This window comes from Phyllobates terribilis, unplaced genomic scaffold (assembly GCF_046119375.1).
Source record: "Phyllobates terribilis strain yellow unplaced genomic scaffold, ASM4611937v1 Scaffold_1__5_contigs__length_1240528914, whole genome shotgun sequence".
In the NCBI taxonomy this organism is placed as follows: Eukaryota; Metazoa; Chordata; class Amphibia; order Anura; family Dendrobatidae; genus Phyllobates; species Phyllobates terribilis.
Genome location: NW_027362761.1, coordinates 618,564,908 through 618,580,773, shown reverse-complemented (window position 1 = coordinate 618,580,773; position 15,866 = coordinate 618,564,908). Strand labels below are relative to the sequence as shown.

Sequence of the window (15,866 nt, the reverse complement as noted above, 5' to 3'; positions counted from 1 at the left end):
ATTTGGACAGAGACAACATTTTTCTAATTTTGCTTCTAGACATTACCACAATGAATTTTAAACAAAACAATTCAGATGCAGTTGAAGTTCAGACTTTCAGCTTTCATTTGAGGGGATCCACATTAAAATTGGATGAAGGGTTTAGGAGTTTCAGCTCCTTAACATGTGCCACCCTGTTTTTAAAGGGACCAAAAGTAATTGGACAATTGACTCCAAGGCTATTTCATGGACAGGTGTGGGCAATCCCTTCGTTATGTCATTCTCAATTAAGCAGATAAAAGGCCTGGAGTTGATTTGAGGTGTGGTGCTTGCATTTGGAAGGTTTTGCTGTGAAGTAAACATGTGGTCAAAGGAGCTCTCCATGCAGGTGAAACAAGCCATCCTTAAGCTGCACAAATAGAAAAAACCCATCCGAGAAATTGGTACAATATTAGGAGTGGCAAAATCTACAGTTTGGTACATCCTGAGAAAGAAAGAAAGCACTGGTGAACTCATCAATGCAAAAAGACCTGGGCGCCCACGGGAGACAACAGTGGTGGATGATAGCAGAATAATCTCAATGGTGAAGAGAAACCCTTTCACAACAGCCAACCAAGTGACCACCACTCTCCAGGAGGTAGGCGTATCAATATCCAAATCTACCATAAAAAGAAGACTGCATGAGAGTAAATACAGAGGGTTCACTGCACGGTGCAAGCCACTCATAAGCATCAAGAATAAAAAGCCTAGACTGGACTTTGCTAAAAAACCATCTAAAATAGCCAGCACAGTTCTGGAAGAACATTCTTTGGACAGATGAAACCAAGATCAACCGCTACCAGAATGATGGAAAGAGAAAAGTATGGCGAAGGCGTGGTACAGCTCATGATCCAAAGCATACCACATCATCTGTAAAACACGGCGGAGGCAGTGTGATGGCGTGGGCATGCATGGCTGCCAGTGGCACTGGGTCAGTAGTGTTTATTGATGATGTGACACAGGACAGAAGCCGCTGAATGAATTCTGATGTATTCAGAGCCATACTGTGTGCTCAGATCCAGCCAAATGCGGCCAAACTGATTGGTCATCGTTTCATACTACAGATGGACAATGACCCAAAACATAAATCCAAAGCAACCCAGGAGTTTATTAAAGCAAAGAAGTGGAATATTCTTGAATGGCCAAGTCAGTGACCTGATCTCAACCCAATTGAGCATGCATTTCACTTGTTAAAGACTAAACTTCAGACAGAAAGGCCCACAAACAAACAGCAACTGAAAACCACCGCAATGAAGGCCTGGCAGAGCATTAAAAAGGAGGAAACACAGCGTCTGGTGATGTCCATGAGTTCAAGACTTCAGGCAGTCATTGCCAACAAAGGGTTTTCAACCAAGTACTAGAAATGAACATTTTATTTACCATTATTTAATCTGTCCAATTACTTTTTGGTCCCTTTAAAAACAGGGTGGCACATGTTAAGGAGCTGAAGCTCCTAAACCCTTCATCCAATTTTAATGTGGATACCCTCAAAGGAAAGCTGCAAGTCTGAACTTCAACTGCATCTGAATTGTTTTGTTTAAAATTCATTGTGGTAATGTCTAGAACCAAAATTAGAAAAATGTTCTCTCTGTCCAAATATATATGGACCTAACTGTATCATGGAGGGATCGGGATGACATGTTACTTATAATGTCCCTTCAGTGTTTTGTAGATATTTCTCAATAACTTTTGAGAAAACACAAACCGATAATATCCAGTCTTCCATAAAACAGCCAGAACCAATAAAACCAGGAGCAGGAGGAGAGCGGCCACCGACCCCGCGATCACATAACCCGCGCTGCCGACAGGATCTGTAACTGAAGGAGAGAGCGGGGAAAAGAGAGAAACCAGTGGGTCAATAGGGACAGACGGATACATCTGCTGGTCAAGAAGATCCACTGGAGATGACGGCGCTGAACAAAGAGCAGTTTCATCAATCTGCGTGTCTCAGAGGTGAAAAGACTCCTTCATCAGGAGTAAAAAGCTGGTAAATATATATATATATATATAAATATATATACACGCAGAGGTAGTGCCTAACGCAACTCAGCCAGGGGAGCAATACCGCACTATCTACAACGTTTATTGCCGGGGTGATGGCCTATTGTATGCCTTTTGTCACTTTGTAGCCATAAGACAAGTGGGTCAGTCACCTTTTATAGACACTTCCTCCATCCCCAGCGGGGATTTCCTTCCTACATCCCTGACCCTGAGGATATAAGTGTGGATTATTTTCTTGCTCATGTTACATGGCTCTTGGTGGAGTCAGACACTGAGGCTATATATCAGATGATGGCACTACAGTGAGCTTTCTTACTTCTGGAGTAGCAGCATTTCCCGTAAGACAAGCCAGACATCCAGAAGGAGAACCAGTCTCCTCGAGAGCTTCATAAAACCTATGATTGCTTTCATACAAGGACGACTGGGGTGAAGAATCAGACGAAGGAATGATCAATGACTGGAACTACACATACCTAATAACCAATATAAAGACTTACCTGTGAAAAAGCCCAAAAACACACATGACGACTTATCCTACAAAGCACAAAATAAAGACGTTAAGAATAATAAAAGAACAAAGATAACGAAAACAACAGGAACAAAAGCCACAATGACCATAGGTTTTTCAATCATTCCTTAATGGGGGAAAGTCATAGAGATGAGCGCAGCTGTGGAGGTTCCTGCATAATTATGAGTTTTCCATTATCGATCCATATTGAAATCTACACTGGAGTTCTCTTTGGAGTCAACTGAACACATTTTGAGCTCCGTATTGCAAACACAGCCTTTTTATTGTCCAAATGACTTCCACCTATCTGACTCGGAGAAAATGGATGGTAACCAGAGGTAACCAACAGCACATTTGACAACACACTGCAGTATCAGACTTTTTAGGCTACTTATATTGTCTAAAAATTACCCCTTTTTGGGGGTGGCAGACGCATTGCTGTTTTTTATATAAAGGCAGTGCAAACAGAAGTGCCGTGTCATTTTCGCATGGGTTGGTGCAACAATTATCTTTGTTTGGGAAATATAAAGAGCTTTGCGTTTTACTAAATAAAGAAGAAATAGCTTTTTTTTTTTTTTTTTTGTATAAAACATCCAAAAATTATCATCTTAAATAAATAATATGCTAAATAAGTACATGCTCGGAAAGTAACTTGTGACAACAGCCAGCAGTATTGTTGTGAGGTAAAACATTTCACTGCCTGTTTTTAAACAATGTTTTACCTCACAAAATGAATCCTCTGATGTCTGTATTGTCTTTTGCTTCCTCCCTGCCCAGGAGATGTGGTATGTTCCTCCACGGTCAGATACAGACAATTTTTAAAATTAACTTTTGTTCGTGGGAAAAAAACCCCTTTAACCTTTTACTGTTGTGATTTTTACATTTTTCTTTTTATGTTTTCATTTATTTTAGTTTTAAATAAAAACCATTCTGCCCCTTCAACTAAAATGAAAATTAATTTAATGAAACCTAAAATGCTCGGTTGTGAAGTCGTGACATGAAGACTCACAACCGCTAACAAACATGGGGCAACAACAGCAGTACAGTCATGCGGTTTACTGTATCTAGAGTAGACAATTACAACAGGTATTGCAAAAATATAACGAGACGTTTTATATTAAAAGTGAAGAAAGAATACAAAAGCCCACGTGCCTTTACAAAAGAGAATGGGGCCAGAAAATCTAGGTAGAATCACGTCTCAATAGCAAGTATCAGCAACCGGCCGCTGAATTCAGGTGGGATGTGAACACATCTATTGGCGCAATGAAGGGGCTCAACAAAATATTTTTATCAACTTGCACACTTTGGTAGGTAAACAGGGTTGCCATTGCAGGCCATACATTACCAGATATCTACTTGCCTACCCCATCTAAATGCTCTACCGCTCTACCATGTGGCCAAGGCTGCTGCCACTGCACAGCCGCAACAGCCACACATCTCATGGCTGCCCATTGTGTTGTACAGTAATAGACTGTACTGCTGCAATACATTCTCTCGAGGCTTCACAAACATCAAACAGCTCACAAAATATGGCTACTTTTTTGAAAGGCTTGTTGATGACAGGCCATTGCTTCTTCACTTTGAAAACAGTTAGCCTATTCCAGCTCCCTTTAAAAAAACAGGACCATTTTGGATGGCTTGATAAAAAGCCTTTGCAATTCTTCAACAATTTTGAGAACAGCAAGTCTGTTGTGGATCCCAAAAAAGGGATAATTTTTTTATCATTTGTTGACAATCCATTATTTCTTTACTTTTGAAATTGCTGAGCAAACCTATTTTTTGCTCCATAAAGATATAATTTTTGGACATCTTGTGAAAAAGCTTATGTGTCACCCCAGGCCTGGATGCCACAAATATTAAAGGCTGTGTCTGAGAGCAGGAGGGAGGTTCCCTGGTCAGGGACCATTAGCATGAGGCACCTCCTGTCCCAGGCCAGTAGGGGGAGCTGGCTGCCCCTATAAAAGCTGGAACTGGGGCAGGGTTAGAGAGATCAGAACCCACTTCTGAAGTGTCCAGAAGGGTTCCCAGAGGAGAGGGACAGGTCAGCAGCAGCTGAGGAGTCCGTGAGGCAGAGTAGAGACTGCGAGCAAGGGACAGAGGCGACGAGAGACGGTCCTGGCTGAGAGAAGCCCAAAACCGGACATTGGGGTCCGAGGCTGTCAGGGTTGCAAGCCCAGCAGCAGAGAACCAACCCGCGAGGGATTTCAGGTCCCTTGGCCTAAGAAGCCTGGAGGCTCCGCCACACAGAGGGACCAATACAGCAAGGAGAAGCAAAAGGTACCCAAGGCCCGAGTCGCAAGCCATACAGGTGAAGTACACGGCCAGCTCAGGGACGTGGGCTATTACACCACGAAAAGGGGGATAGTCAGCAAGAGCATAGAGAGAACGGTAGGCCTACATACTCACCCTGACCAGTGGGGCTCGCCCGAATGCTCTCAGATACCCAGGCCCACTCCCTCCTAACCGGTACTCCTGTTGGGTCAATAATAATACCTGCAATAAAGACCCTGGACTGTTTGAAGCGGACTCTGAACTCTTACTATTGCGGCCTGCACTATCACCCCCAGCATTCACCTACTCTGCCCTGAGGCTACACTCTTCACGTGGGGAGTTATCCTACCCCTGTGCTGCACACCAACATCAGCCTCAGCGGTCTGCCTTGCAGCGGCGGTCAAACCTGACCGCAATCCACGGGTGGCGTAGTCGGACATTCCAAAACACTAATACATAGACTGCCACAATTTGGTCTGACCACCCTGAGCCACGGGATCGGGTTGCCACTACTACTTCCAGCATCGTACAGAAGCCCGGTTCCGGGTACCCCATGGCCCAGGGGGTGAGTCAACTTTGGCGTAGTCGGCAGGATTGTGACAAACCCGCCACAAACGGGTATTGCGCACCTGAAAAGACTGTATACGTACCTTAAAAAGAGATTTCCCGCCAATCGGGGCCATTTCCCGCCATCCTCAGCCGTTTTCCCGCCATCGGACGCCATCTTCGGGACGCCGCGCGGGAAGAAGAGGGGCGTGGACGTCAAAAACGCGTGAGACCTGAAGCTCCACCCTATGCTGAGACGCTGCGCAAGGTCCTGGCAGGAGAGAGAGCGACGCTGACGTCATCACCCCGCGACGCAAGGTCCTCACCCAGAGCATCACGAGCGGAGCTGCGGCCTACAGAAGAGGATCTTCGGAAGGTAGGCCATGGTTATGGTTAACTAGGGGGGAGGAAGATGTCGGATGTGGAGGGACCCTCTACCACCAGCGTAGACGCTGCAGCTGTGATGCCGTTTTCCATGCCCTACATCCCCGGAGCGGCCTGGCTGCCCCAGTATGCCGGCGAGTCGCATACCTTGGGCGACTTTAAAGAAAGACTGTATAGCCTGTTCAAAGTTTATCCCCTGACAGAAGAACAGAAAGTAAGCATACTGATAGGGCAGTTAACTGGTGCGGCCCAGCGGGAGGTAAAGTCTTGGACAGCAGAGGAGAAAAGGACTGTAAAGGGGGTTCTGACCCGTTTGCGGGACACCTTTGACACCCGTACCTCAGCAGAAATCAAAATGCGGTTCTATGGCTGTAAGCAGTGAGCCCAAGATAGTATCAGAGACTATGCCTTGAACCTGCAAGAAGCCCTGAGAGCTATCAAACAAGCTGACCCTGGCAGCGTGCAGGACACCGATAAACTGTTGACTGACCAGTTCATAGAAGGTCTGCTGTCCAGCGCCGACAGAACCCAGCTGCGCCTCATGGCCCTACAGAACCCCGATTTGACTTTTGCACAGTTCAAAGATAGGGCAATCCGGGTGCTCCGAGAACCCGCACCAGGTGACGCTGTAGCTTCCCGGCGCCCTGCCATCACTTACCACCAGGGGGTGGCGCCTTACCCCGCAGACCTTGTGGGGGCTGATGCACAGGCCCTAAATCCATCCCAGCCTGCAAACCTGCACCATCAGATCCAAGAACTAACAAAGAGTGTGGCTGCATTGACCAGGACCGTACAGTCATTGCAGGTGGAACCGTCAGGACCAATCAAGCTGGCTTCCAGCCCGGAGGATGTCCCATGGCGTCGACAGAGGAGGATCCCGTCGTTCAGAGGGAGGCCCGCCGACCGTTACACTGAGGATGGACAGCCGATTTGCCGCCGTTGCAGCCAGCCAGGACACATAGCCAGGTACTGTACTTTAAATGGGTCTGACCTGGGGCAGAGGGCCAACCCCCAGGCATAAGGTCACCAGGCCTGTCTAATTGGTGCGATAAGTACGTGGGGGGACGCCCGGTCTTACCCGTAGTGCTGGACGGTATTCCCATGAGTGCACTGCCGGACACCGGGTCTCAAGTGACTACTATCCCCTACGTACTTTTCAAGCGGTACTGGAGTGACGCTGATATAACTCGTTATCCAGACGATGACTTAAGCATCATCGCCAGAAATGGCCAACCTGTGCCGCAGGTGGGGTTCAGAGAGATGACCATCAAGATTGGTAAGGTTGAACTACCGGCACAGGGAGTGATCATTGTGGACATTGACCGTCGAGAAAGTCAACCTAAAATAACTTTGGGTACTAACATTATTGAAAACTGTCTTTCAGAAGTAATTGTAATTTTGCAGCAGGTGGCGATGAAAGCGAGCTCCAGCCAACAGAGGGTCCTCCAGAAAGAGATAAGAGCCCTGATGAGACGGCAGCAGGTAGAACTGTCTGGTGGTGAGATCAGTAGCGTGAGGATGAGCGACCCATTCCCCATTGCCATGCCTCCCAAAAGCGAAATGATGATCTGGTGTTGGACTGCAATCAGGTTAAGAGGGACAGACTACCAAGCCATGGTAGAACCCGTGTACTCAGACAGCAGGCCCACCATTTTGACAGCCCAGGGGGTGGTTGATGTCTGCCATGGAAGGGTGCCCGTCCGGATCTTAAACATCGGGGAAAGGGAAGTACACTTGCCCCGGCACGCTACACTAGCAAAATTGTTTGCCGTCGAACACAATGCTCTCAGGGTCATGGAACCCTTGCCTCCATCTCCCCCGGTGGAGGATAATGGCTCCCAGAAACATAAGGAGGACTGGTGCCAGAAACTCCATGTGGGTGCTGACTCTACTCCCCTGCACCAAAAACAAGGAGTCTACCGGGTGGTTCAGGACTACGAGCGAGTCTTTAGCAGTGTTGATCCGCCCCCGTAGTGTTCGGGTTCGGTTCGGTTTGTCGAACACCGGGATGTTCGAGGAACTGTTCGTCGACCTGTTCGTCGAACACCTTAGAACACCATCGAACACCGTTAAAACCAATGGCAGGCAAACAAAAACACATAGAAACACATAGAAAACACCTTCAAAGGTGTCCAAAAGCTGACAAACTGCTCAGAAGATGCTCTCTTTAAAAAAGCCGGCCGGCAATTCAGCAGCGGCATACATCGGTACCCGACAATTTAGACAAGAAGGAATAGAGCATCACACATAGATTAGATAGATAGAAACATGTCAGTCACATATATAAGAAGTACAGTGACAGTGTTGGTTACTGTACTTGTCATTTAGTGTAAAGGATTTATTAAAAAAAATATTAGTGTTTTCATGCACCGTCTCTTTAAAAAAGCCGGCCGGCAATTCAGCAGCGGTACCCGACAATTTAGAACAGAAAGAATAGAGCTTCACACATAGATTAGATAGATAGAAACATGTCAGTCACATATATAAGAAGTACAGTGACAGTGTCGGTTACTGTACTTGTCATTTAGTGTTAAAATAAAGGATTTATTAAAAAAAAAAATTGGCGTGGGGTTCCCCGTAATTTTAGTCTCTAGCAGAGGTTAAGCAGACGGCTGGGGCAGATGTTTGAAGCCTGGGAAGGGGGTAATACCATGGAGCTTCCCAGGCTTTTAATATCAGCCCCCAGCTGAATAACTAGCCTTTACTAGGTATTAAAATGGGGGACCCCCCCAAAAAAATGACGTGGGGTCCCCCCTATTTTAATAGCTAGCAAAGGCTAGGCAGACAGCTGGGGCTGATATTAATAGCCCAGGAAGGGTGTCATGAATATTGGCCCCCTCCCAGGCTAGAAACACCAGCCATCAGCCGTCCCAGAAATGGCGCATCCATAGGATTTATCTGCCTGGCCTTTGCTAGAGACTAAAATTACGGGGACCCCCACGCCAATTTTTTTTAAATAAATCCTTTATTTTAACACTAAATGACAAGTACAATAATCAACACTGTCACTGTACTTCATATATATGTGACTGACATGTTTCTATCTATCTAATCTATGTGTGATTCTCTATTCCTTCTATTCTAAATTGTCGGGTATCGATGCTGAATTGCCGGCCGGCTTTTTTAAAGAGACGGTGCATCAAAACACTATTATTTTTTTTAAGAAATCCTTTACACTAAATGACAAGTACAGTAAGCAACACTGTCACTGTACTTCTTATATATGTGACAGACATGTTTCTATCTATCTAATCTATGTGTGATTCTCTATTCTTTCTGTTCTAAATTGTACCGGTGTAAGCTGCTGCTGAATTGCCGGCTTTTCATGTTTCACTGTGAGCACTGTTCCCATCGATTTGGGCAATCACTGTAATGCCACAACCACCATGGCTGTGGCATTACAGTGAGTGGCAGACAATCCCTGCATGATTGGTGCTCTAAATAGCGCCAGACATGCAGGACATGCTTTTGGTGCACGAACAGTTATCGAACATAACCTCGAACAGCCGAATTTTTTGCAAATCGTTCGGGTTCGTCGAACAACTCGAACACCGCCCAAAACAGCTCGAATTTGAGATTGGCGAACAGTTCTAGTCGAACACCGCTCATCTCTAGTCTTTAGTAAGCACCCGCTAGACTTCGGCAGAGTAAAAGGGGTAGAACACCACATCCCCACGGGGAGCCACCCACCAATAAAGGAGAGATACAGGCCTGTACTCCCTGCACATTATCAGAATGCAAAGGGCATGCTGAGAGAAATGAAAGAAACTGGGGTCATTAGAGATAGCTGTAGCCCCTGGGCAGCTCCCTTAGTTTTGGTAAAAAAGAAAGACGGTATCATGAGAATGTGCGTGGACTATAGAAAGGTCAATCGTATCACCCATAAAGGCGCGTACCCGTTACCTAGAATAGAGGAGTCTTTAGCAGCCCTAAAATCAGCTAATTTCTTCTCTACTTTGGACCTTACTAGCGGATACTGGCAGGTTCCTGCGGCAGAGGCTGACAAGGAGAATACCGCCTTCACCACCCCGATGGGATTGAGCGGATTCAACTGTATGCCATTTGGGCTCTGCAACGCACCCGGGACCTTCCAGAGGCTGATGGAATGCTGTCTAGGGCACCGAAACTTCGAGACGGTCCTACTTTACCTGGACGACGTGATTGTCTATTCGAAGACTTACGAGGACCATCTCAAGCACCTGGCCGAGGTGTTCGAGGCCCTGGCAGGCTTTGGCATGAAAGTGAAACCCTCCAAGTGCCATCTGTTAAAGCCGAAGGTACAGTACCTGGGACACATGGTGAGTGCAGAAGGAGTAGCCCCCGACCCCGACAAGGTCACAGTAATCAAGAGCTGGCCAAGCCCCTCAAACATCAAAGAAGTGAGGCAGTTCCTCGGGTTGGTAGGCTACTACCAAAGGTTCATCCCCGGGTTCACAAAGATGGCAGCTCCAAAGCAGGACCTCCTGATAGGCCAGTTTAAATCCAGAAGTCACAAGCCACCCTTCAAGTGGGACAAGTCCTTCCGCCAGTTGAAGATGGCCCTCACGGGGGATGAGATCCTGGCCTACCCCGATTATGGCCAGCCTTTTATCCTTCACACAGACGCCAGCAATGTGGGGCTGGGAGCCGTACTGTCACAGAACCAGCAGGGCAGAGAAAGGGTGATCGCGTACGCCAGCCGGAAGCTGAGGCCCACTGAAAGAAACCCGGAGAATTACAGCTCATACAAGCTAGAATTCTTGGCAGTGGTGTGGGCCGTCACAGAATGGTTAAGCATTACCTGGCCTTCGCAAAGTTCACTGTGTACACGGACAACAACCCGTTGACACACCTGGACAATGCAAGACTAGGTGCCCTAGAACAGGGGTGGATGGCCCGGCTATCAAATTATGACTTCACAATCAAATACCGGGCAGGCAGAACCAACGCCAACGCAGACGCCCTATCAAGAATGCCCCACCTACCTGAAGGAGAAGAAGACTCGGAAGAGCTGGAGGAAGTAGAGCTCCCTGTGTTCCACCGGTATGGAGCCACTCAGTATTCTCACCGGGTAAGAGACAAAGACCTAACCACCGTCATGTTCAACCCCTTACCCCACCACGGCTGGGCTGAAACGCAAGATAGTGACCCTGCAATACGCCTGGTGAAAGACATGTTAACCCAAGCAGACGCTAGCCCTGGCCCGGACGCTCCAGAGGAAGCCAAGCAGTTATGGAAGGAGAAAAGCAGGCTATTCCTCTACGAGGGTAAGCTGTGCAGAAGGCTTGTCAACCACCGAACGCACAAGCTGACCTGGCAGGTAGTGGTCCCAAGGCGAGATGCAGCAATGGTCCTGGAGGCCTACCATAACAGAGCGGGACACTTCAGGTGGAAGAAACTGGAGTTCCTACTGAGAGAGCGGTTCTACTGGGTCGGTATGAGAGGGGCCATAGAGAAGTGATGCAGGGACTGCGGCCCATGCCACCTCAGAAGGAAGGACTGTACCAGCCAGAAGACACCCTTGAGGCCCATCGTCACCAGGCAGCCTCTTGAGTTGGTAGCTCTGGACCATGTGAAGTTGGCTCCCAGCTGGTTCGGCTACATCTATGCCCTCACGATTGTGGACCATTACTCCCGGTTCCTGGTGGTGGTTCCTGTTAAAGACTTGACAGCCCAAACAGCGGCCAGAGCCTTCCAATAACACTTCTGCGGTTCACACAGGTATCCGGAACAGGTCTTGACTAGTGCTGAGCCACCCCCGTAGTGTTCGAGTTCGGTTCGGTTCGTCGAACACCCGTATGTTCGTCGAACTGTTCATCGACCACCTTCGAACACCGTTAAAACCAATGGCAGGCAAACAAAAACACATAGAAACACATAGAAAACACCTTCAAAGGTGTCCAAAAGCTGAAAAACTGCTGAGAAGACACAACTAACACATGGAAAAGTGACAAGTACATATAGTCATGCGAAAAGAAAAGAGGTGGAGGAGTAAAAGGAGGGGGAGACACAGATATAGGCATGTCATGCCCTTCTAAAACCAAAAAAGTGCGAAGCCGACACGGCCAGTCCGTTCCTGCCCGTGCGACCTCCGTGTCGCCGGGTTTGTGCCAGAGCTGCGGTGGACCCTGACGGCCAGCCCCCCTCTCCCAATACTGGTGCCTGTCTGCTGGTGGATCAAGCGAGCCCCCCTGTGGTGGAGACAGGTCTAAGCTTTTTAATTTAAATTGTCTCTCCAATTTGAATGAATACACTTTAAATCCTTTTACAAGGATCTAATGGAGGGCAAGTCTCATGCCAGCAGCCGCGTAATTCCAGCTCCACTAGCGTCCACTAAAGCTGCCGCAGTTAAAAAGCTTTTATAAGGATCGAGCTCGGCGGTCAACCGCAAAGCGTCCTACCGCCAGTCCCAGCCCCTATGCCTTGGGGTGCCTCCCCGATGCTCTTCACTGAGTGTCCCGGGGGCCCGAACCATTTCCTTTGAAAAAATTAAGTGTCCAAACTACAGGTGGTGTAGCTTGCTTAACAGCTGGGATAATCTGCTGACTAGCAGACACTGCTACTAGGCACAAAGTATTTCCTGGGCTAGATGCAGTTAAAAATTTGTAATTAGATACTCTCGTTGGATGCTGAGAAAGCATTCCATAGAGTCTCCTGGCACGCCATATATTATTCTCTTAAAAAGCTTGGGGTAGGGGTCTAGGGGACCCTTTTATAGGCAAAATCACGGCCCTGTATCGCAATACGTCACCTAGGCTGAAGATAAATGGAACATTTTCATCACCTTTCATAATCACCAATGGAACAAGGCAGGGATGTCCTCTGTCCCCTCTCTTATATATCCTAGTGACGGAGCACCTGCTCTCATCAATTCGCCATAACCCCAATATTAGGTGGATTGAGGTGGGAGGCACCGAGTACAAGTGCTCTGCATTTGCTGATGATGTCCTAGTATATATCACTCAATCACATATATCCATCCCTGCTGTTATGGCTGAAATAGATCACTTTGTTACATGGTCAAATTTTAAAATCAATGCAGCGAAGTCTGAGGCCCTCGATGTCTCCCTCCCCAAATCCATACAGGATTCCATCCAGTCCAACTTTCCCTTTGCCTGGCCCTCACAGGGTATCAAATACTTAGGAATTTCTATTCATAGAGACCTTTCCCGTCTATGTTATCTTAATTTTGGGCCCTTTATTGAACAACTCCATACAGACCACGGTTGGCAAGTTAGAACTGTAAGATTCACTACGTGAACCACTGGTGTTTTGTGGAAAAGCACATGTACACTGTGTTCCAAATTATTATGCAAAAAGTGTTTAGGAGTGATAAGGTAAGAATTTTTTTGTTTGTCAGTTAAACTCATTGATGGTGATGTGTGTCAGGGCTCTTTATATCACTGTAAGCAATTGCATACACCTGTGCTAATTAGTTTGGCAGGTGTGTGCAATGAAAGGCAAGACTACTTAAGAAAGCTGTCCCACATTATTAAGCAGCCTACATTTTCTGCCAAAATTGGAAAGAATAAGGATGTGTCGGCTGCTGAGAAGCAACAAATTGTGGAGTGTTTAGGTCAAAGCATGACTACAATCAACATTGCCAAGACACTTCATCCTGATCATCGCACAATCAAGAAGTATGTAGCTGATTCACAGTACACACGTGTGCGTGCTGATAAGGGAAAATTGAGGACTCTTTCCTACAGGCAATTACGTCAGGTTAAAAGAGCAGCGGCAAAAAAGCCTTGTCATAGCAGCAGACAAGTTTTTGAAGCTGCTGGTGCCTCCAATGTCCCCCGAAAAACAAGATACAAAGTCCCTCAGAGGTTTTCAGCTGTGCATAAGCCATCCTGTCGACCTCCTCTATCCACTGCACACAAGCAGAAACGGCTCTAGTGGGCCAAACAATACATGAAGACTGACTTCAAAACTGTTTTGTTCACCGATGAGTGCCGTGCAACGCTCGATGGCCCAGATGGATGGAGTGGAGGATGGCTGGTTGATGGACACCCCACGCAAACACGGCTACAGCGCCAACAAGGAGGAGGTGGAGTAATGTTTTGGGCTGGAATCATGGGGAGAGAGATTGTCGGCCCCTTAAGGATCCCTGAAGGGGTAAAGATGAACTCCATAATGTATGTGGAGTTTCTCAAACAGCACTTCCTGCCATGGTTCAAGAAGAAGAACCGTGTATTCCGCAGCAAGATCATTTTCATGCATGATAATGCACCGTCTCATGCTGCACATAACACATCTGCATCTCTGGCTGATATGGGCATAAAAGGGGACAAACTTATGGTGTGACCCCCATGCTCCCCTGACCTCAACCCCATTCAGAACCTCTGGAGCATTATCAAAAGGAGTGTCTATGATGGCGGGAGGCAGTTCACATCTAAGCAACAGCTCTGGGAGGGTATTCTGTCCTCATGAAAAACAATTGAAGCAGAAACCATCCAAAACCTGACAAATTCAATGGACGAGAGAGTTCAGAAGCTCCTTTCGAACAAGGGGTCCTATTTGCAAATGTAACATCACCTAGAATAAAGTTTTGAGTTGAAAACTGTTTGATTTCAGTTTCTAATAACCTGCTAATGCTTATAATTTCAAAAATGACCATTTTTTTGTTCTTTACTAAAATGAAAAGGTTGATTGAAGAGTGTGGGGGATCTAAGAGTGTGGCAACCCAATAGTCAGGATTACTTCGAATTCTGACAATCTGAGGGTCATGTTGCAGGTAGTGCAGCAAGAAGGCACTCATGTGTCTTGCGCATCTAGGAGCCCCAAAATTATTTTCCGGGCTAGATGCAGCTAAAAATTATTATTAATTTGAAAGCTGGTGGAGCTTAGTATAGATGGCCTAATAGAATCAGAACTGCACACTGCTACAAAGCCTAAATTAATTTCCAGCCAAGATACAGATAAACATGATTAGAAATTTAACATCTGGTGGAGTTTAGTATAGATGGCCTAATAGAATCAGAACTGCACACTGCTACAAGGCACAAATTATTTTCCAGTCAAGATACAGATAAACATGATTAGTAATTTTAAATCTGGTGGCCTAATAGAATCAGAACTGCACACTGCTACAAGGCCCAAATTATTTTCCAGCCAAGATGCAGATAAACATGATTAGTAATTTTAAATCTGGTGGAGCTTAGTATAGATGGCCTAATAGAATCAGTACTGCACACTGCTACAAGGCCCAAATTATTTTCCAGCCAAGATACAGATAAACATGATTAGTAATTTTAAAGCTTAAAATGGTTAGTGAGGTGATTTTAACAAATCATCAAGCTTTTACTCTCCCCAGGATGACACAGGGGTTGAAAAGTCGTTTCGGATCCATGATTTGTTCATCTTTATGAACGTGAGTCTGTCTACATTATCAGTGGAGAGCCACGTGCGCTTATCTGTCAGCACACCACCAGCAGCGCTGAACACACGTTCAGACAGAACGCTGGCTGCGGGACATGACAAGATCTCTAAGGCGTAAGTGGCGAGCTCCGGCCATTTATCCAGATTGGAAGCCCAAAAAGAGCAAGGGTCCAGTGACACAGTCATGGCTTCAATGTTTACTTGGAGATACTCCTGTACCATCGTCTCTAGGCGTTGACTATGTGTCAGACTTCTTGTCTCCTGTGGCCTTGCAAAGGATGGGCTAAAAAAGTGGTGAAATGATTCCGCAAAATTGATGTTACCAGCAGATACTGTGTTTCTGTTACATTTTGAGAGCTGAACACTCGACGGTCCCACGGTTGGCAAGTTGGAACTGTAAGATTCACTACATGCACCACTAGTGTTTTGGGGAAAAGCACATGTAAGATTCTGCAACAGTCTCTGCTGATACTCCTGCATGCGTGCATCCCTTTCTATGGCAGGAATAATTTCTGCAAATTTACTTTTGTACCGGGGATCTAACAGTGTGGCAACCCAATAGTCAGGATTATTTCTAATTCTCACAATTCGAGGGTCATGCTGCAGGTAGTGCAGCAAGAAGGCACTCATGTGTCTTGCGCATCCAGGAGCACCAAGTCCCTGTTGTGTTGGTGGCGAGGTAACAATCATGCTTCCTTCCTCTGCCCTCTCCCCCCAACCTCGCACAACAGAAATGTGATCAAGATCTCCCTCATCTGATGAGTCTTCCATCAGTTCG

General features: G+C 46.6%; 1 protein-coding gene across 1 annotated transcript in view; it reads right to left on the bottom strand.

The window, feature by feature from the left end:
• Nucleotides 1-15,866, bottom strand: part of LOC141272996 (receptor-type tyrosine-protein phosphatase T-like) — a 424,966-nt gene that overhangs the window by 58,553 nt on the left and 350,547 nt on the right. Inside the window, exons 16-17 of the mRNA XM_073684271.1 lie at nt 2,517-2,553; nt 1,724-1,835 (exon numbers count right to left, since the gene is read on the bottom strand). Of these exons, the coding sequence (XP_073540372.1) occupies nt 1,724-1,835; nt 2,517-2,553 (149 nt within the window). The remainder of the gene's footprint in view (nt 1-1,723; nt 1,836-2,516; nt 2,554-15,866) is intronic.